The sequence below is a fragment of the Salvelinus alpinus genome, chromosome 18, assembly GCF_045679555.1.
Source record: "Salvelinus alpinus chromosome 18, SLU_Salpinus.1, whole genome shotgun sequence".
Classification (NCBI taxonomy): Eukaryota; Metazoa; Chordata; class Actinopteri; order Salmoniformes; family Salmonidae; genus Salvelinus; species Salvelinus alpinus.
In genome coordinates this window covers 39,225,869-39,248,374 of record NC_092103.1, presented here as the reverse complement: position 1 = coordinate 39,248,374, position 22,506 = coordinate 39,225,869, and the positions used below count along the sequence as shown (strand labels likewise).

The 22,506-nt window shown below is 42.9% G+C and overlaps 1 protein-coding gene across 2 annotated transcripts; it reads left to right on the top strand.

Moving 5' to 3' along the window:
• Positions 1 to 4,020: 4,020 nt before the first annotated feature.
• On the top strand, positions 4,021 to 22,066 carry LOC139544305 (proteasome subunit beta type-7-like). Of its 2 annotated transcripts, XM_071351268.1 has the most exons (9): positions 4,212 to 4,367; positions 5,176 to 5,269; positions 5,593 to 5,690; positions 7,293 to 7,433; positions 7,702 to 7,817; positions 13,355 to 13,413; positions 20,796 to 20,947; positions 21,443 to 21,475; positions 21,834 to 22,066. In XM_071351268.1, exons 1-9 carry the CDS (start codon positions 4,306 to 4,308, stop codon positions 21,943 to 21,945), a joined length of 867 nt encoding a protein of 288 aa, XP_071207369.1. In that variant the 5' UTR covers positions 4,212 to 4,305; the 3' UTR covers positions 21,946 to 22,066. The 2 variants fall into 2 exon arrangements, with proteins under 2 accessions (XP_071207370.1, XP_071207369.1); XM_071351269.1 differs by lacking the exon at positions 21,443 to 21,475 and having other exon boundaries at positions 4,021 to 4,367.
• Positions 22,067 to 22,506: the final 440 nt, after the last annotated feature.

Below are 22,506 nucleotides of genomic sequence, written 5' to 3'. Positions count from 1 at the left end.
AATAATGGATTTAATGGTGCTCCGTGGGATGTTCAAAGTTTCGGATATTTAAAAAATATACATTTTTTTTTTCTCCCCAATTTCGTGGTATCCAATTGGTAGTAGTTACTGTCTTGTCTCATCGCTGCAACTTCCGTACGGACTCGGGAGTGGTGAAGGTCGAGAGCCATGCGTCCTCCGAAACACAACCCAACCAAGCTGCACTGCTTCTTGACACAATGCACATCCAACCCGGTTAGCCAGCCGTACCAATGTTTCGGAGGAAACACCATACACCTAGCAACCTGGTCAGCGTGCACCGGCCCGCCACAGGAGTCGCTAGTGCGCGATGAGACAAGGATATCCCTGCCGGCCAAACCCTCCCTAACCCGGACGACGCTGGGCCAATTGTGCGCCACCCCATGGGCCTCCCGGTTGCGGCCGGCTGCGACAGAGCCTGGGCTCGAACCCAGGATATGTTTTTATAACCCATCCCTGATCTGTACTTCTCCACAACTTTGTCCCTGACCTGTTTGGAGAGCTCATTGGTCTTCATAGTGCTGCTTGCTTGGTGGTGCCCCTTGCTTAGTAGTGTTGCAGACTCTGGGGCCTTTTAGAACAGGTGTATATATACTAAGATCATGTGACAGATCATGTGACACACAGGTGGACTTTATTTTACGAATTATGTGACTTCTGAAGGTAATTGGGTTGCACCAGATCTTATTTAGGGGCTTCATAGCAAAGGGGGTGAATACATATGCACGCACCACTTTTCCGTTTTGAATTTCTTCTTATTTTTTTCATTTCACTTCACCAATTTGGACTATTTTGTGTATGTCCATTACATGAAATCCAAATAAAGATCTATTTCAATTACAGGTTGTAATGCAACAAAATAGGAAAAATGGCAAGGAGGGTGAATACTTTTGCAAGGCACTGTAGATTTGTGAACAGTCATCCACAACAACCACAATCCGTAAGGCGCAAATAGCTAAATGAGAGAGCAACAGTGTGTTTCACATCAATGCGCTATGTAGATAACAATAATAAGTGATATCCGTATCGCCGTAGACTACACCACTGTTGTCATCCTTACCTCAAAGCGTTTATTCAAGTTGGATGTTCTTTGGATACTGACAGCAGTCGCACTATTGGAAGACATAGCTTGAACTGTAGTCTACAAAAGCCTATTCCTGCTCTTTTCCCGCAATCCATCAAACCCATTTGGTGTGTCATCGTAGTGGTCTCTGACTTGTGGTCAGACTCGCTCAGGTGGAACAAACTTAAATGTGCACCTTTTTTCAATGCTGATTTGAATGTTGTTGAGGAAAGTGTCAAATAGTCAAAGATGATTTTTTCCAAACCTCCTTTCTGAATTTAAAAGTCATCCTCGAAGTAATCATCTAGTTTTTCAAAAGTATCTGTAATCTGATTACAATATTTTTGCTGGTAACGTAACGGATTACAGTTACCGTTTTTTGCAATCCCTTACATTTAATCAATTTCTCCTCAACCCTGCTTATAGTACAACATTGTACTCTATAGTATTTTATAGTACAACATTGTACTGTATAGTATCTTATTTATTTATTTGATTTAACCTTTATTTAACCAGGTAAGACCCATTGAGGTTAAAAACCTCTTTTGCGAGGGCAACCTGGCAAGAACGCAAAACAGGGAAATAGCAGCGTGTACGTAAAATATTACAGAAAAATACTAAATACACACAAAAGACAGTGTCACAAGTTACAGATACAATTGAAGATTAGAAACAACTGCAGCTATCACAAACAGTGTTGTGATCAGAGTCTTAATAACAGGCAAGGACACTAACTACCCTAACTTTATTATCTTTTGAAGCATGTTCCAGGATGAAGGGGCATTATGGGAAAAATATTGTTTCCCCATCTCAGTTCTAGCCTTAGGAACAGACAAGGACAGCAGCGACTGTGAACGAAGACTATATTGAGTGACTGATCTGGTCAGTAAAGAACAGAGAAACAAAGGGAGTTGTCCTATAAATGCTTCGTACACAAAAATGTACCAGCGCTTTAGCCTCCTGGTGGAGAGAGAGGTCCATTGCACAATAGTATACAGATCACAGTGATGGGTGAGTGGTCTAGCGTTTGTAATAAATAATAAAGCACCATGATACACTGTGTCCAGAGTTTTTAAGGTCCTTGCCGAGGTCTGCATATAGACAATATCACAATAATCCAGCACTGATTAAAAAAAAAGTGCTTTGAACAAGATCCTTTCTGACTAACATTGAAAAGCAAGAATTGTTCCTAAAATATAATCCTAATTTCAACTTCAGTTTCTTGGTCAAGTTTGTATTTTACAGTAGTACAACATTGTGCTGTATAGTATCTTATAGTACAAAATTGTACTGTATTGTACTGTATAGTATCTTAAAGTACAACATTGTACTGTTTAGTATCTTATAGTACAACATTGCACTGTATAGTCTCTTATAGTACAACATTGTACTGTATAGCATTGCTTGCTCTACAAGCTGGGTATCTGTAAAGCCCTTTGTGACAACTGCTGATTTAAAAAGGGCTTTATAAAATACAACTGATTGATTGATATTCAAAATATGTATCTTTCTCTCACACAGAGTTCCCATACCCATATTATTTTAAATCAAAGGGTCCTTGATTATGATACATTAAAAAATCAGGGTAGGGCAAGCCATGTATCTTCACACATTAAAATATTATGCTACCTACTTTGTACTGCTATCGCATATTGCCCCCTCCTGGATTTACAAGATAATTAGCACTATTATAAGGTTTATAATATGTTATGTGTCTCTATGTAGGACATTTCAACAGAAACTGTATGTTATTTAGTCTGAATAATCATGAGCTAATGCATTATACCTGCAGGCTAAAGTTTGATCATAATTCCAATCCTAGCCAAAACACTTGTAGTCTCCAAATCTCGCTATTACAGTACTGAGTGGGCAAAATGAGCTGTCCTAATGATGAGGAAAGAGCACTTCCTGACTTCAAGAAAGTGTTTCAGACTAGGATCAATAGATGAAAGGTTTGGGCAGTGTGAACCATTGTTTGCTTCAAAACGTTACATGCTTTGAAACCCCAGTGGCCTTGAGCGCATCCATTCAGGGCTCCATACATTGTCTGTGGTAATGGCAGATTTAATACAGATCTATTCTCGGCACATTGTGATAGAGGCCTCTGTACCAGGGATGAGAGGTGTTTATGTCACAGCTTCTTATAATAAATGTGTTCATAAAAGTGTTTTCTTCATCCTCAAAGCTGCTATATATTTCTGTTTCTCACCTCCTCATCAACATTCTATCTCTTTGCTCTTTAATGTTCTCTATCAATATTTGCGGTCAGGTATAAAGGCCACAGCTTTTGGAGCAAAGGACAGCAAAGGAGCTCTGTGGAGGGTCATTGTGAAGTGGCTGAGTTCAAATTGTTTTTTTGATGAATATATAGCGCAGTCATAGATCTTGCCCTTATGTCTTAAAGCATTCTGAGTCCTAGTGTTTGAATAGCTGTGTGTGTGTTTGTATGCGTGCGTGCGTGCATGCATGCACACCTCAATGTGTGTGTCTCAATGTGAGTGTGTTTAACTTTTGTGGATCTAGTCTTTAAAATGGTCTTGGTTTATAACCAAGGCTCTGTGTTCTCTCGACACATGATTGGTGCATTTTATGCCATAGCTCGGAACTCTTGTAACTGGTCCTGTTAATAACCAATAAAGACAGCAGTGATTGGTTCAAAGAGCAGACCCAATTGTGTGCTTTCGTGACACACAACATTGACCCTAGATTTGATGAGAAAAAGGGGCAGCATAGACCCTCTGGTGGGAGACAGGCTGTGTGAGTGGTGGTCACTCAAGCAATCCACTACTAGGCTGTTGTTTTCTGTTGGAACGGGGCTATGTTAAATTCCTTGGACCTACTGACCTCCAGTGGTAAAATGTAGACGCACACTGCTCCTTATTTATGGGTAAGGAAGCTCATTTAGGGCTATGTAATGCTGAATGGGCAGACTACTTGACATTATTCAGCCAATTTGATAGGCCTACCTGTTTCTGATAGCTGTTCGTTGTCCCTCAGCCTCACTCTTCACATGTTTTTAAAGAAATTTATATTTTACAGCACCCATATAAAAAATAAGAGGAGATATGTAAGGAAGACATTTTAACCACTTGTCACAAGGACCTATAATTTGTCGTAACTTAATTTCCTTCAGTTATTCCGGAGGACAATCGGTGTAACCCAGAGAGAAGTTACCGCTTTTAGTGAGCCACGCTTCCCGGAAGCTGGAATTCAGTACAGGAAAAATGGCGACTCTGTCAGTGTGCCAGCCGCAGCTCGGAGGTTTCAGTTTCGAAAATTGCAAGAGGTAAGGATTCAGTGAGATTTCAAAAAGAGCAGCGCATGTCCACGTGTTTAGTGGCTTTTAGATTTAGAAATGATTTAGAAATGTATTATCTGTGTTGAGTTATGATGTCGGGTCGCTCCATTCTCTTCACGGCCTCCTCGAATGACTCAGACATTTCTCAACGCTGTTTTTCTTGAGTTATGTGATGAATTAAATAATGGGGGCGATTTTACAAAATTATTTCGTAGGCTGCGACAATTTATACGTGGTGATGAATACTCATTTTTCAAACTCCCAGAAGTAAAACTGACTAAAAGTTAACTACAGTTTGAGTATTGGCTAGCCTAGCTATAGCGCCAATAGTAGCCTGTCAGTATTAGCCGGCTAGCGGAAAACAATGCATACCGTAGTTTGTTGACTAAGTTAGCCGACTTGCTGACTAGCTACAAGTTGTTTAGTCACAACCGTGTTGAATTTCTAAGTTAAAATACATATTGACTTGTCACATTTTTGGTGTCAAGTTTGACATCCATCTCATTTCCCATTGGCTTGGCTTGCACTCAACCCGCATCGCTTCCCGCCGATGATACAGCAGATTTTAGTTTGAGACCTATCAATTTACCTGGCCAGATCGTTATCAAAGATTGTTGTGTGCAATGGGTGTAGCATATATTTGATTAGCTACATTTGATATTGAATTGGCCTACCATTTGAACACATTCGTATTAAATTTGACAAGATGCATAGTCATCAAGGGCCCATGTAGTTCTGAAGTCATGTGTCGATGACTGTCTAGCATGCACACTTTCTGACCATGTTTCTGTTTTAGGAATGCAGTCTTGGAAGCTGAAGTTACCAAATTAGGATGCAACATACCCGCTGCCCGGAAAACAGGCACCACAATATGTGGGGTTGTTTTTAAGGTAAGGATAACTTTGTTTACATATTTATTTCACCTCTACCATAGTGATGAAGATAACACTACAAATGTACTGATGATAATACATGCTGCTGTGTTTTCCTGAAGTAGCCTAAATTCAGACTGAGCGCTCTATAATTCCACCATTCCTTCCTTTATCCTGTATGTGGTTAAGTTTGATTTAATGTATAAAACTCCACATTTTGACTCGAGAGCTATCAAACATTTAGCAAGAAATGCATGCAATATGGCTACAATGACTCTTTAAAAAAGAGATATGTATACTACTTGATTGAACTATTTTTTAACATTTATTTCCCCCTGTAGGATGGGTTAGTTCTTGGTGCTGACACCAGGGCCACAGAGGGCATGATTGTGGCAGATAAGAATTGCTCCAAGATCCACTACATCTCCCCAAACATCTAGTAAGTGACCCCTTGTCCAATGTTATTTTTCTGTTTTAATATTAGTTGTGTGATTTAGGGCTGGGCGATATGGCTAAAATATAATATATGGTATTTTTCACATTTATGGTATTTTACAGTATTTTATGTTTTTGAATAATAATACTAGTTCTAAATGTGGTTTGAGTAGTTCATAAAGCACATTTAGACCCCAGGGTTGCAACAGATCAATTACAAGTTATTTCAATGGGGGTTTCTCCATTCTGATAGTTTTATACTGTTTCAATCCATCTCCAAACAAAATTAATTGTCTGCATTTTCATCACTTTCTGCACTTTTATTATAATTTCCACACTGCTACACAGGGCTGCATTATATGTACAAACATTTAGGCCTAGTTAACTGTTGGAATCATGGAAATAAAATAATTATTCTAATTATATAGTTGGAATATTGTGGGCAGCACCTTGAATACATTGTTTGACAACAAATTAATCCAGTAAGCCGGGTTGGAATTATTGACAGGGTAGAAACCAAAGTGTTGGTCAGTGTTTCCAGGTGGCCCTATTACATGTTTTCTTACCTCATGTAGCTAGCTAGCTAACATACTCATACTTTGCCTATTCCTCTGATAAGCATATTTGTGCAACAGTATCTTATCTAGGCCACCCCAGCACTGGTACCAGGCTGTATTAGCTAGCAAGGTTTGCTCTGAGTCTTAGCTGGCTAGCTAGCTTGCTAAATGTACTAACTAACAATAAGCATTAGCGGCTCGCCATGAAAAGACAAACTAGCAGTCAGTGGAAAGCAGCATGTCACCAACATCTTGTTGCGTCCATCTGATCATGCAGAGTGAACGGCAAGAAAGTGCTCTTGACTCTGGTCGAGCAACTGCTCTCTCCTTGAGTGACGGGCAGGGCTTGGTGTGGTAAGCGGCATGCAGCAGGAGGAGAGGGAGAAAGATGACTCCAGTAACAAACGTAAACTGTAAAAATGGACATTACATGCGCTGGAGATGCGTATCACATTTAACAAGCCAAACAATAAAATACTGTTATAGAAGGTAAAGTAAAAACCCAAACCAGTCCGTGCATTAATACCGGTGTGTATATAGTCAATTATAAGCTGGGTGGTTCGAGCCCTGAATGCTGAATGGCTGACAGATATGACAAAATATTTATTTTTACTACTCTAATTGTTGGTAACCAGTTTATAATAGCAATAAGGCACCTCGGGGGTTTGTGATATATGACCAATATACCACGGGTAAGGGCTGTATCCAGGCACGTCGTGATGCGTCGTGCATAAGAACAGCCCTTAGCTGTGGTATATTGTCCATATAACATACCCCCTCGTGCCTTATTGCTTAAATAAGGTATACCGCCAGCCCTAGGGTGAATGACCTAACAGTGTTTTGGTGTGCTACTGTGTAACAGGAGTTAACGGGAATGACATGTCTGTTGTGTATCGCAGTGCTTCAGTGAACACTAGTTGGAACATGTCCTGCTATTTTAGGCTTTAGTATACATCAGAGGTATCACGTGATTTAAAATCAACATTTATTTCAAGTGTGGTTTCATAAATGCACGTCAACTCCATAATCCTGACCTCCATTCCATCCAGTTGCTGTGGAGCGGGCACGGCAGCAGACACTGAGATGACCACCCAGATCATCTCCTCTAACCTGGAGCTGCACTCCCTCTCTACGAGCCGGCTGCCCCGCGTGGCCACTGCCAACCGCATGCTCAAGCAGATGCTCTTTAGGTATACCACCTATCCAGCCCCCCACCCCCCGAGTGTCTGTGGATTTTTGCTCCTCCCTAGTACTTGATTGATGAATTAAGGTCACTGATTAGTAAGGGACTCCCCTCACCTGTTTGTCTAGATCTTAATTGAAAGGGGGGGAAAACAGCAGACATTTGGCCCTCAATGGAATTAGTTTGACAGCCCTGATGTAGAGTAATGCTGGGTGTCTAAGTTGTGAAAAGTAGTCAATAGAATAGAAGGAATAGTTTGATTGTTGCGTTTTCAGATACCAGGGTCACATTGGCGCTGCACTGGTGCTGGGTGGAGTGGACTGCAACGGGCCCCATCTCTACAGCATCTACCCCCACGGCTCCACTGACAAGCTTCCTTACGTCACTATGGGTGAGTTTGCCAGCTAACTACTTCCCTTTTTTGTTCTTTGTTTGTCTTTAATACTGCCATGCTCCACTAGAGGCTGCTGCTGTTTGCACTCAACTCCTTTTTCTGAAGCTGTTATTCTCAGGTAAACAACATTACAAGTCTACAGATGTGCTCAATCCTGTCAGATGAGTGTATTGTCAAGTCACTTTAGAGAGAAAATGTGAGTTTGGTAGGCCAGGAAGATTTGTCGAAACCGCCACTAGCACAGACCTCATTTCTATCGCAAGACTAGGCAGGGATCCCATCCACGCACATCTACATACTTCCTACTCACGTCAGTCTACCCTGGTCCAGCTTTTCTGGCTCCATTCAGCTTTACCTCTTTCAGTTGAATGAAAATGGGAAAAGTCGACAAGAGGAGCCATTCTGCAAAATACATACAGAGCTCAATTTTAAGAACAGCTGTGTGGGTTGAAATGAAGGACCCTGGTCAGTTCCCACGGGACCCTCATTCCATTGCAGGTATATGAGGACAGTCCCCCCCCCCTTTCACCAAACACCTGGCGCCCCAACCCTATCCCCACGTCCGGTGGATGCTTATTCAATTTTGCTGTGGGTGGCATCTTTTCTCCAAAGCTCAGCTAAACCTCGTATTCATTATGTTTGCTGGGTAAAAACAACCGCCCCAAGAATTGTAATTGTTTAGGCTACTTCAAGTGTTAATTGTTGCTCTCAAAGGTTTCCTCCCTGAATATGTTATGAAATGTGGCCTATAAGCGAAAGAAGTCTATCTTAGTCTACAAATTAGGGATGGGAAGTATCCATATTTTCATATCTCTCATCCTGGGATTTACTGTATCAGCAGCTTAGTACACAAAGTGGCGCCAAAAAAACTGAAAGCCCATTGGGCATCTATTACCAGAATGCAAACATTTTTAGCTAATAATAGCGAATTTCCATGGCGGCTCCTAGCTAACGAGCGCAAATGAGAGAGAATTATTGCAAGACAGGCAGTCTAGCTCATAACGTTATAGATATATAGGTAGGTGCTACCAAATGTCATTTTTGGTGAGTTTGGACATTTTACAAGCGAATGTGAACGAGAGACTTTGTGCAAATGAAGAGTACTGGCTCTGGAGCAGCATGTGTTCACACTGTTGAGTCGCCAGGGCAATGGGCCTGTCTGCTCTGTTTGGAGAAGATGGGGGAGGAGCAGACTGGCTGAGAATGGAGAGGAGAAAAAAACGCAAGGAAATCTTAAGGTGGCAGCTGTACAGAACTCATCCAAAAGGCTTTGACTTCTCAAACACGGCAGAAAGCTAACACAATATGATGCCTCGTCACCTTATTAATTCAGCCACTTACTTAGTTAACGTGACCCCTAAGTTTAACTTGCTAGTTAACGCAGAATTCTTAAATTTACATGCAGGGGGAAAAAATATAAAACGCATATGAGAAACACTACAAGTCAGTTTTGTAAAATTTCTTCCCTGCTAAAGCTGTCCCGGTCAACTTTTTAAGTGCTGTTATTGTGAAGTGGAAAAGTCTAGGAGCAACAACTGCTCAGCCTTGAAGTGGTAAGCCACCCAAGCTCATAGAAGCGGACCGCCGAGTACTGAAATGTGTAGCACGTAAAAATCGTCTGTCCTCTGTTGCAACACTCACTACTGAGTTCCAAACTGCCTCTGGAAGCAACGTCAGCACAATAACTCTTAGTTCTGCAGCTTCATGAACTGGGTTACTATGGCTGAGCTGCCGCACACAAGCCTAAGATCACCATGCTCAATACCAAGCATCGGCTGGAGTGGTGTAAAGCTCGTCGCCATTGGACTATGGAGGAGTGGAAACGCGTTCTCTGGAGTGATGAATCACGCTTCACCATCTTGGAGTCCGACGGACAAATCTGGGTTTGGCAGATGCCAGGAGAACACTACCTACCCGAATTCGTAGTACCAAAGTTTTGTGTGGGAGGAATAACAGTCTGAGGCTGTTTTTCATATTTCGGGCTAGGCCGCTTAGTTCCAGTGAAGGAGATCTTAACGCTACAGCATACAATGACATTCTAGACGATTCTGTGCTTCCAACTTTGTGGCAATAGTTTGGGGAAGACCCTTTCCTGTTTCAGCATGATAATGCCCCCGTGCGCAAAGTGAGGTCCATACAGACATGGTTTGTCGAGATCGGTGTGGAAGAACTTGCCTGGCCTTCAGAGCCCTGACCTCAATCCCATCAGACACCTTTGGGATGAATTGGAACGGCGACTGCGAGCTAGGCCTAATCGCCCGACCTCAGCAATGTTCCAACATCTAGTGGAAAGCCTTCCCAGAAGAGTGGAAGCAGTTGCAGCAGCAAAGGGAGGACCAATTCCATATTAATGCCCATGATTTTGGAATATGTTCGATGAGCAGGTGTCCACATACTTTACATCATGTAGGTTATCTTCCTGCGTTTTGTAAAGGCAGATCTAAAATGCTTCTTATTGTAATTTGTGCTCGTTGTCAGACTAATTTTGTTTCTTTTGCACTTCTCCACTCGGATGAGAATTCACGAACGGCATTCTATCAGCAGACAGCGCTCTGACTGATGTGTACCAACTTTTCTCTGCCACATTTCTCGGTGTAGCCAACAACCTATTTGTATTTTTTTCCCTCTAAAATGCAAGATTAACTTTAAGAAATACATTGGGAAATGTAGCTGGCTACTTTCTATTGTAAACTGAAATATGATGGCCATGCATAGTTTTCGCGGAAAATACTTAGCTTTTTCATTAAGCTCATTTAGCTTACTTATGTGGCTGCCAGCCAAATAGCATTGCACTTCTGTTGTCATCTGATAAATGAAGCTATTTTCTGCCTAATGTGTGGCACTAATGTATTTTCGGTGAAGGAAAACTAGTTGCACGTCCCTGATCACTCTACTGGAAAAAAAAAAAAAACAGACTTTCAATATGAAACGCGACCCCTGTCAATACACAGCTGGACTCACCTGCACCCGCTTTCTCCCGTTGTGCTATTTACAAACACTTGACTGGCTCAACTGTTCTGGGGAACTACGGTAAACTTTATAATGTAAAATAATGTGACAGGTGAAAAGCAGATTGCATTCTTCATTATCTCCTAATATATTTCACAAGTTGACTGCAGGTATTTACTTAAAAGTAGCTACAAATATTAAAATGTATAGAAAAACGTCAAAGAAATAGGTTTGACGTTATTGAAAAACCATCTCATGTCTATTTATATACAGTATATACCGCCCAAGCCTACTACAAATAGCTTTTTCTTTACTCGTTTAGGAGAATGTTGCTTCATGTACGAACTGGCGTTTCTTCATTTGTGGTCATTTTTAAACAAGTGTATCTCCTTCATATTCGACTCTGGTATTTCTCTACTGAGCTACGTGGAAACGGAGGGAATTTGGCTGAATATTCAGCCACATGAATAATAGAAGCCTGTTTTAAATCCAGTCACTAATAAAAGGAGGCATGTGAGGATTGGGGGAAAGGAAGAGGTTACACACACACTTCCTGCCTCTCTCCCAGAAACGCTTTCCCCGGCGTTTACACAGGAGGCGCGAGGCCGTCACTTGAAAGGCTGTTGTGCTGACAAAGAACCTATGGGGGTTCTTCCACTACACCTTTCCAGCCAACGCTGCAAGATTGTCTGCTTTCTCAGACTTTCCATGAAAATGTAAGAAACCGGGGGGACTAGCTACATACGGAAGTCTCTTTTTCTCCCACTCCGTATATTGTTATTTTACTGTTTGTTTTTTCATTTAATCAATAGCTTTTCTTTTTTTTATATAGTTCTTTTGTCCCTTCCTACTCTATATACAATAAATATCAACCTCTTAACCCCTCTGTTTTTCTCCCTCATTTATACCAACCCCTCCCCTTCTCCACCTTCTCTCCCTCTACTATATTTTTGTCTCGTTCCCCCTCTCCGGCCCGGCTCATTCATATTCATGTATCAGTATGTGGCATGTCAGCGAGCCGAGGCCTCATATTAGGGAGTCCCTCCAGGAGCTCATGTCTGCCCCTTCTAGAGAGTGAAACATGCATGAGAAATGATCAATGGCCTCCTCACATTCCCCCCCGGCACCAATGTCAATTGAATATCGTGCATGTAGTGGAAGTCTCACAATACCAGTACAGAGCCCAGTGACTGATGAGCCAGGGTAACCAGTAGAGCCCGGTGACTGATGAGCCCGGGTAACCAGTAGAGCCTGGTGACTGATGAGCCCGGGTAACCAGCAGAGAGCCCGGTGACTGATGAGCCCGGGTAACCAGCAGAGAGCCCGGTGACTGATGAGCCCGGGTAACCAGCAGAGAGCCGGGTGACTGATGAGCCCGGGTAACCAGCAGAGAGCCCGGTGACTGATGAGCCCGGGTAACCAGCAGAGAGCCCAGTGACTGATGAGCCCGGGTAACCAGCAGAGAGCCCGGTGACTGATGAGCCCGGGTAACCAGCAGAGAGCCCGGTGACTGATGAGCCCGGGTAACCAGCAGAGAGCCCGGTGACTGATGAGCCCGGGTAAGCAGAGCCATATTCAGTAGGCACGAAGTGGAAGGAAACTCTCTGAACTGGAGTGTTACAGGGAGGTGCTATCGGTACTTGTCCAATAAGAAACTGTAATTAGTGTTTTCTGTTGCAAACCGGTGTGCCATAGCAAACTCGACAGGATAGCTAGAGACCAGAATGCCTGTTAGCTTACTATGGCTCACATTAAACAAACTTTAATGTTTGAGTGTAGACTTTAGATAAACCTTGGGTGAGGCTTTGGCCCAACAGCCATTCTTTCACGCATTTTGTTCCGCTTTTAAGTCAACCTATTAACCTCTATCGTTCAACCTATTACCTTTATCGAACCATTTAGATGGTCTCCAGGCCTTTTACTCTCCTCTTCTACTGTACTGGCAAATCACAATGAAACTCAGCCAGTGCAACTCCTTAATGACTCCCCTGGCAACCTGGCTATAAAACACCAGACAGCGGCTGCACACGGAGCGGAAGATGGCATGATGGATGCTGTGGGGTTAAGGAGCGAGGGGGAGAAGGTATGGGAGAAAATGACTCTTCTGTTGTAAAAGAGACACAGCTGTAGAGAAGTCCTAATGGCCAGTCTCCACCAAAACAAAGGGATTCTTCAACTTCCTGCTTCTTGCTTTTGTCACAGATAAGCACTTTCTTCAGCGGGCTAATTGCCCGCAACGTCTGAGGCGCTTTAGAAAATGGACTCCAGGCGCGTCGTTACATAGTGTTTCTTTAAGAAGTGGGCGTTGGAAATGAACAGTCAGCTGAAAACTGAACCAGACATTCAGTCATGGTTACCAGGAGGGACCTTTGTAAGCATTTTTGAAAGTGGTGTTTTTCAAACTTTGTATGGTCCTCAACATGTTACTTTCCACTGCGACTGTCGTAAACCATTCGGCCCATGTCTTATTGTTGACCCATAGTCTTGTCTTGGTCACTGGTCATTTTTTGGTTTGGATTGTTTAATTCTGGTCACTCCAACAGTCATAAACCATGCAGTTTTTGTGTTTCTCTGTTCTCTCCCAGGTTCTGGCTCTCTGGCTGCCATGGCTGTGTTTGAGGACCGCTATAAGCAAGACATGGAGGTGAGTTGGACCTGGCCCATCTGCCATTTTGTACATCCACCCCACGCATCATCTTCATGTATCAAAATGGAGGAATACATGGCCATACACCTATTTTATACCACAATAGTCTAAACAAACCCGCAATCTGAAACAAGTCGACTATGCTTACGACAGCAGAGAATATACACCTGCTTTACCTCATTGTGAAACTTCTCTGGATTTGGCGAAGCCCTGGGTCAACGGTATGGATAGTCATGTTATGAGCATATACATCTAAGCCACTTTGTCCTGTTGGACTCCAGCATTTAACTCTCCCTCCAAGATGGTACAGTTTGGCTGTATGGCTCGGTCACTGCCAGGCCCTGGGTGTTAATGGTTGGAGATGGGGCCACAATTCTCCTCTCAGTGGACTTCCATTAAACTGATCAAGACACACACACACAAATAATCATGCTACATACACAGTGCTGTGATGGTCATGGAACTTTGGATGACAGTTGTTTATGTGATGTGTTCACCCTAGTTATGAGGGTTATTTTCATGACTACAATTACCGTGCCAGCCCTACATAGTGTCACGCCAACACATCCCTACACACAATATATTTTATCCTACCTCCCACACTGGTGTCTATATAAATCCTGCCTCTATTTCTGCCTCTCCATCACCGATTCACCCAAAGAGGAACTGATGCATTTTATCCTTTTAAGTGCCATCAAAGGCTTTGCTGAACAAGGAAGCAGAAATATGCCACAGTCGTTTTTGCTATTCGCACATCTTCAGTTGTGTTGCAGGGGGAGGGAGGCGTGTGTGTGTGCACAGTTGTACAAGTTATCAGAATGCTGCTGTATTTTATGGCAACCTGAGTAATGGAGACTCTCATACACTCAGAAGCTGGCTTCACGTGTGTGTGGCCGGAGAGAGCAGAGCAGCAGACATCCCGGGGGTCTCTACTCCCTCAACGAGTGTTAGCTAGCTACCTGTCCCAGGGCCACCCCACAGCACCAATCCACTTGCAAATGAGCAGCACAATTGGCACGAGGATAATGGAGGGAACCAGAAAAATAATAGAAAACTAATTGGGGGTGAGAGGACAAGGTTAGGGAGGAGTGGAGTTGCCCTCCCCCCTTTTTGTTTTTTGTAACCTTTTGTCTCTGTCGTTACATTGAAGCAGGGCTTTCAGGTGCATCAACCTGCAACGTTTCAATGGAGTGAACATGCTGGTAATCAACATCCATTTGAAGACGGCGGAAGGCTGCTGTGGTTGTTGCTCTTTGCACATACTGTAGAGAATTCCCTGGAGACGCCTGTCACAGAGCAACTTCTACTGAATTAAAGGCATTAACGGGGTTTTGTGCTAGTGTTTATATGGAGGCTTTTGTGGCAGTGTTCTTATTTTCAGGGTTCATGTGTTTCTCATTGAGGGTGGGGATCGGGGTCATGGACTGCCTATCATTGGGGCAGTGGCTATCTACAGTGCTTTGCGAAAGTATTCACCCCCCCTTGGCATTTTTCCTATTTTTTTGGCTTACAACCTGGAATTAAAATATATATTTTTAGGGGGTTTGTATCATTTGATTTACACAACTTTGAAGATGCTAAATATTTTTGGGGGTGAAACAAACATGAAATATGACAAGAAAACAGAACTTGAGTGTGCATAACTATCCCCCCCCCCCCAAGTCAATACTTTGTAGAGCCACCTTCTGCAGCAATTACAGCTGCCAAGTCTTTTGGGATATGTCTCTATAAACTTGGCACATCTAGCCACTGGGATTTTTGCACATTCCTCAAGGCAAAACTGCTCCAGCGCCTTCAAGTTGGATGGGTTCCTGCTGGTGTACAGCAATCTAAGTCATACCACAGATTCTCTGGAAGACTGAAACAGGTTTCCATCAAGAATTTCCCGGTATTTAGCGCCATCCATCATTCCTTCAAATCTGACCAGTTTCCCAGTCCCTGCCAATGGGGAAAAACAACGTTGTAATGCCACCACCATGCCTCACTGTGGGGATGAGGTCCTCGGGGTGATGAGAGTGTTGGGTTTGCGCCAGACATAGCGTTTTCCTTGATGGCCTAAAACCTCAATTTTTGTCTCATCTGACCGGAGTACCACCTTCCATGTGGTTGGGGAGTCTCTCACATGCCTTTAGGCAAACACCAAACGTGTTTTCTTTTTTTTCTTTAAGCAATGGCATTTTTTTGGCCACTTCCATAAAGCCCACCTCTGTGGAGTGTACGACTTAAAGAGGTCCTATGGACAGATACTCCAATCTCCGCTGTGGAGCTTTGCAGCTCCTTCAGGATTATCTTTGGTCTCTTTGTTGCCTCTCTGATTAATGCCCTCTTTGCCTAGTCTGTGGGTTTTGGTGTGCGGCCCTCTCTTGGCAGGTTTGTTGTGGTGCCAAATTCTTTCCATTTTATAATAATGGATTTAATGGTGCTCCGTGGGATGTTCAAAGTTTCGGATATTTTTTTATAACCGAATCCTGATCTGTACTTCTCCACAACTTTGTCCCTGACCTGTTTGGAGAGCTCCTTGATCTTCATGGTGCCACTTGCTTGGTGGTGCCCCTTGCTTAGTGGTGTTGCGGACTCTGGGGCCTTTCAAAACAGGTGTGTGTGTATATATACTGAGATCATGTGAGACTTAGATTGCACACAGGTGGACTTATTAATTCTGTGACTTCTGAAGGTAGTTGGTTGCACCAGATCTTATTCAGCGGTTTCATAGCAAGGGGGTGAATACATCTGCACTACTTTTCTGGGTTTTTTTTATTAGTTTTTTTTGCCTCATCATTTTGGACTATTTTGTATGTCCATTACATGAAATAAAAATAAAAATCTATTTAAATTACAGGTTGTAATGCAACAAAAAATAGGAAAAACGACAAGGGGGTGAATACTTTTGCAAGGCACTGTAGTTGATGAGTGCATGTACATGCATCAAGAAAAGTGCTCTGTGTGCCCTAGTGTACTCCTTCGCATCTTCAACCCTTGTAGCAATCGCGCTCTTCATCTTCAACCCTTGTCTTCACATTTCTCCCCCCCTTGTCCTACTCCACCCTGCATAGCAGGCTGGGGTTGAGGTGCTGTTCCTTCCTGTCACGGCCTGGTTCAGTTCTGTTCAAGCCGCCTCCTCTGGCCCCCCAGAGAGCAGTAGAGTACAGGCCCTGGGCCCAGTAAGATGGATGACCCATAGCCAGAGTGACACTCCACCAGTCTGTCTGATTTATGAAGTGCCCCTCTGCTCCTCTGTGGGACTGAGGAGGGTTTATGAGACAGCATGAAAGTGTCAGTCTCTTCTAGGCCTATATACTTCCCCAGTGTTTTTATATATATTTCTCTACTCTTTCTCTCTCTCTCTCCTGGAGAATAAACACTAACCATGCTTATCTATCCTCGACATGAGATGTCATGAACTGTATTTTGTTGTAAATCTCTTACTGAGCCTAGTGATCTTAGAAGTGAGTGGTGTGTGATGTTACGGGCTAATCTGGAGACCTGCTCCAACAACATGCTTCTCCGTTAACTATCCTAACTCTGCCAGAAGGGGCTCCGTTGTGTGTTTGGAGAAACACTAGGTGACAATGGCAGTGTATTATTGACTTGTCGCTAAACCAGATTTTGATGATCAGTATAGAGCTTCTGACTGTCTTGCAGATATTTTTTTATTCTGCTGTTTTCTTGACCCCACCCCCAGACCTCCTTTTATATCCTCATTAGCAGCAAGTTGAAATGGCTCTAAACCAGAACAGACAGCTGGAACACGCCTTGTCATTTTCCTCCCCTTGTCACTCAACCTCCACTTCCTGCATCTCCACACACAACACCCAACACGACTTCTAGTTATTACAAATGGAATATGACAAGAAGTCGGGGGAGGTACTGGCTGCGTACCAATATGTAAAGGGGTGTCTGGTAAAGGGGTCTCCATGGGAAAGCGGTGTAGTAAACTGCTGCTTTTATTTGGCACGTGGCCCAATTAGAGATCAAGCCTGCCCCCCGCTCCCGGGAGTCGCCAATACCCTGAAGACGACAGATGTTGAACACCGTCTTCTGTGGCATATTTAATATGGTTATGAAATATTGAAATGGTGTGTGTTGGTGCCGTGGGGAGGCTGTATTATAATGTGGGGCAGGAGGCAGCAGTTGTGTTGTTCACACACTGATTGCAGGGGAATACATGTGTCTCAAGTGTGCGTTTACACACTTAAGTGTGCATTTTTTATTTCACTCGAGTCTTACTTGAGATGGGTCTCTCAAACTGAGCTTTTCAGTTTACAGGTAGGATCTTTTGGATTGTCTCCTATATGGTACATAATAAACATGCTTGATTTGACTTAGTTAGATGGACTATTTCATATTCTTGTCAGGGTCCATGATATTTTAAGTCCAACCCAGAGCTGGCAGCCATGTTGAATGATGTCATGGGTATATGGCAATGTAGATATCAATGTTATTATAGTGAACTAAAACTATTAATGAAAAAACTATTTAGTGAACTGAAACTCTTTGACTCCAAATCGAACAAAAAAAACATGGTTATGTTCAGTAGTAGTTTTCTGGTCCCATTGAGATTTAGTTTATAATTTAAAGGTGAACTCAGCGAGATGACTTTGCCACGAGGAACACTACAGATATTCTACGCGTTTGAGTGGTGAATCTAAAGCAACTGACTAGACGAAGTCGTGAAATTGGAGGTGCATCTGTGACAGCCAAAAGTCGGACACTAAGGCTCAGATCAACATGGCAGTGTTGCCATTGTTTATAAAAGGTTTTCTTTAGAATGTAAAAATAAGTATGTATCTAACCCCATATCACACATTCACAATCTGAAATGATAATATACAGGGAGTGTACAAAACATTAGGAACACCTGCTCTTTCCATGAGACTCAGGTGAAAGCTATGATCCCTTATTGGTCACCTGTTAAATCCATTTCAATCATTGTAGATGAAGGGGAGGAGACCAGTTAAAGAAGGATTTTTAACTCTTGAGATAAGTGAAACATGCAAGACAAAATATTTAAGTGCCTTTTGAACAGGGTATGGTAGTAGGTGCCAGGCGCACCGGTTTGTGTCAAGAACTGCAACACTGCTGTGTGTTTCACACTGATAAATATTTGCTCGTCTTCAGACCAATCAAAAGCAGACAGTGCTTTGACCAATGGCAGAGAGGAAGGACGCGATGGTTACTTTTCTCAGGTAGTTTTAGCAAGGTAAATCAATATTAACTTCATGCAAAACATTAGGAAATGTCGCTGGCTACATTCTTTCTGTGGTAAACGTAATATATCTATCTGATGGCCGTGCATCATCTTTGCAAATAATAACTTGCACTTTCATAGTAAGTTGGTTTACTGTGTGGCTGATAGCCAAATAGTGTTGCACTTCTGTTATCTAATGAAAACAATGCTATTTTTTTCTGCTAAATGTTTTTGCATAAATGTATTTTGTGATGGAAAACTAGAGTTGCACGGCCCTGATCACTCCACTTGAAGTAACAACAAAAAACTACCTTTCAATATAAAACGCAGGTGAAATGATTTAAGACGCAGATTTTTTGATGGACTGCATCTTGAAAATGCAGATTTCTGAAAGCTACCGCGTCCCCTGGTCTTTGTCTCTCCTGTATCATAAATCATTTTTTAGGAACTCGGGTGTCTCAGCCCCACAGCAGCTGCCAGACTAGGCTGAATAATTGATGAAACCGTGGACACATGGACGCTTTGTAGAAACATAGCCGTCTCTTTCTCACCCACACCAGTACCACACACCCCCGCTTTAGTGTGCTTCCTCCAGCGACCATGGACTGTGAGGGTTTTGTGTTACTCTGAGTGGTGCTGTTTAAAAACACACCAGGTGTCTGCTGGTGTCCGTGTAATGAAGTCCCAGTAGGCCACTCAGCCCACTGCTGGTCAGAGAACCATGACCCAGCCCCTGCTAACCTTAGCACTGTGCTGGTGGTGTCACATACTGGGGATTAGGACAAACACACTCGGAGGATATTTCTTAAAATCTGTTTGCGAAAGAGAATTAGACTGCTCAGGTTTCCACACAGCTAGGGGTGTGTGCGCCACTCATCTCTTCTCATCCAGTCAGATGTGTTCTGCTGTGTCTCTGTTGATATTACCTGAATAAAACGGTCTGTTCCATGATAGAACAAACTACTTTAGGCCTCTCGGCTGTCTGCAAACCTAAACCAATCTCGTCCATGCTAGATAAGACACAAGCTGTGGGCAAAGTGTTGCCGGCGGCAGTTAAAGCTAGTGGATATTAGATGCATCCCTACCGGGAACGTTTTGCCTGTTTAGGATGTCGGAATGGTAGGAAGACATTTTGGCATCTTGTTTAATTACCGTAGTCATTTCTCTCTGCAGGGTTATACTTAAAACCAAGTTAACCTTATTAAATCCCAGTGGGGGTAAAAACAATGCTGAAATTAAGATATATTGAACAACTGTGGAGATTGTAATTCTATGAGTGGGATTGTAACCATGGTGTTCTTGTGGACAGCACAATACACTAGTGGAGTTTGATACGTGGTCACCAAGTAACGGCTAAATATGCTTATTTAGCAGATGTCTTTAAACTTAGTACGTGCACAGTATGTGTCCCGTGACGTGGTACTCAGTCTTCCAACATCAGGTACCTTAACATAGTCAAACCTTTAACTTGTCAAAACAGAGTGACTGTGCTGGTCTTAAATGCTCCTGTAGCAGGGCTGAACTTTACCACTCAGACTACAGAGGAAAGGCCATGAGTCTGACACGCCGCATTTAGTCTTTCATTTGATTTATTTTTGTCAGAATGCCTCTCTAAACTCCTCACACCCCCATTAAACGCCAAGGTAAATTATGAAGCGCTCTTCCTCCCAGATATCAGATGAAGAGCTCTGAGGTGGCGATGGCCTCCACTGTGGAGTCTGGTAGAGCTCACCGGGGAGCACGTCTCCTCCGTTAGCCATTGTGTTAAAACGCTCTGGCTGAGGAGGACCATTTATCTTGCGTGATGTGACAGATGCATTTATCACATGGCCTGGAGAGGATGGGGGGACGCTTGACAATTAGCATTTAGCTCTACAGTACTTCAGGAAGGCGCTACTGCTCTTAGTGATGATGGTCAATAGAGGGAGCCCTTGCTTTTCTCATGGTGTTTGTAGATAGGTGGGAATCCCCACTCACTACTTCTTGCTCAGCTTGTTGTCTTTCATAAGAAGCCACAGCTATAGCCTGATCCAGACACAACCATGTGACAGACTTGTGCAGAAGTTTATATGTAGGGCTGCTCTATCCCTCCATCTTGAGCAGTAGTGGAATAAGCATTGGATTAATTCATTCCGTACATGAAGAGATGATATTGATCATGTTCACAATAATGATTGTCGTTTTTCCTCAGGAGGAAGATGCCAAGCGGCTGGTTCGGGACGCCATCGCGGCTGGCATCTTCAACGACCTTGGCTCCGGCAGCAATATTGACCTGTGTGTCATTACCAAGGGCAGGGTGGACTACCTGAGGCCTCACGACATGGCCAACAAGAAGGGTGTCCGGTAAGGCCACCTACCCACCAACAGTCCCCACAATCTCCCCTCAATAGTCCCCATATTTTGATCAATTACTTGTTCTCATACTGTCCCTTCATTTGTCCTCATGTCCCTTTACTTGTCACCTTAATGTGGTTCCCATGTCCCATCAGTGTTATTGGTCCCCACTTGTTCACAACAGTCTCACTCAATCTGGAGAACAGTTGCTTGCTGACTGGATTGCCTCGTCAATACAAGCACAATAACAAATGGCACAAATGTGTGCATGTTTTGAGTGCAAGAACCTTTGCATGGTTTGAGTATTATTCCTTCCCAAACCCTTATTCACCCATGACAGAGAACGTTTTCCCCCACAGCAGTGCATTGTTGTTAATCATTCAATTTCTGAATGAGTTCTAGTCATTTGTGTCCTTTTTAATTTGTTAAGAATATATTGTTGGTAATGAATCATCTGTAATGGCACGGCGAATGACCCATCCCTTTGGCCTGTTCTGTTTGAAGATGTGTGTATGAGCATGAAGCCTTGCTCCACCAGTGAGTAATAAATACCTAGTTCTGTGTGGAGTGCACTAGACTTTAACCACCCACCTGAATACTCTTGTTTGACTACTAACCCACTTAACCCAGCAAGTTTGTGCTTCTCTTGCCCTCTGCTGCTTGTTTAATTTCATAGAACTAAGTTGCACGTTTGTTTTTTGTCGTAAACCCCAAAAGGCGCAGTGCTAGAAAAGATGCATTCTCCAGAGTCACGTGACTCATGGAAGCCATTTTTGTGTTTTACATCCAAGAACTAGCTCCCAGAGGCTCATCAGACCAGTTTATGCTGTATTGAATAATATGTATATATATATCTTTTTAAATTAGAAACTAATTCCTTTATTTTTCCAATCAGAACCGGTAATTACAAGTACAAGCAAGGAACAACCGGAGTCCTGACGAAGTCCGTGATCAAATTGGATCTGGAGGTGGTGGAGGAGACGGTTCAGACTATGGATACCTCTTGAAGCCTCAACGGAACATTCTGATGTTTTCCCTGTTGTTATTTCCCAAATTCGCCTTTACTTCCTTCAGTGGAGATGGCATGTTTTTCCATGGTTTAAAATAAAGTTTGCGTTGAGTCTTAAATGTCTCCTAAGTGTTTTGTGACGATGCCATCTCAAATGGTATGTAATTGCTTAGCTAGCTGGCAGTTTGACAAACACGTGAATTGTTATAATTATTGAAGTTTGAAGAGGGAACAATGGAGAACAAGTCAGTCTGTTTTAGGGAATCTATTTGGGGAAAAACAGGAAATATAAATTATCAGAATGTTTTACTAGTGTGCTGGTGAATTCATTGATCCCACTGCGTGAACTACCACCTCGTTACAGACGATGATGTGGGTCTGGTGGATGTCTCTTTGGTTGACCTCTTTGGTTGACCTTAGATACTCACCAATGTCAGTACTGTTCCAGGATTGACAGATGTCTCTGTTTGCCAGCTGTCCAGTCAATATATAGCACAATATTCCTTTATTCTTGTAAATTAAGTCTCCTATCAAATTCCTTATTTTAGCAACTTATATT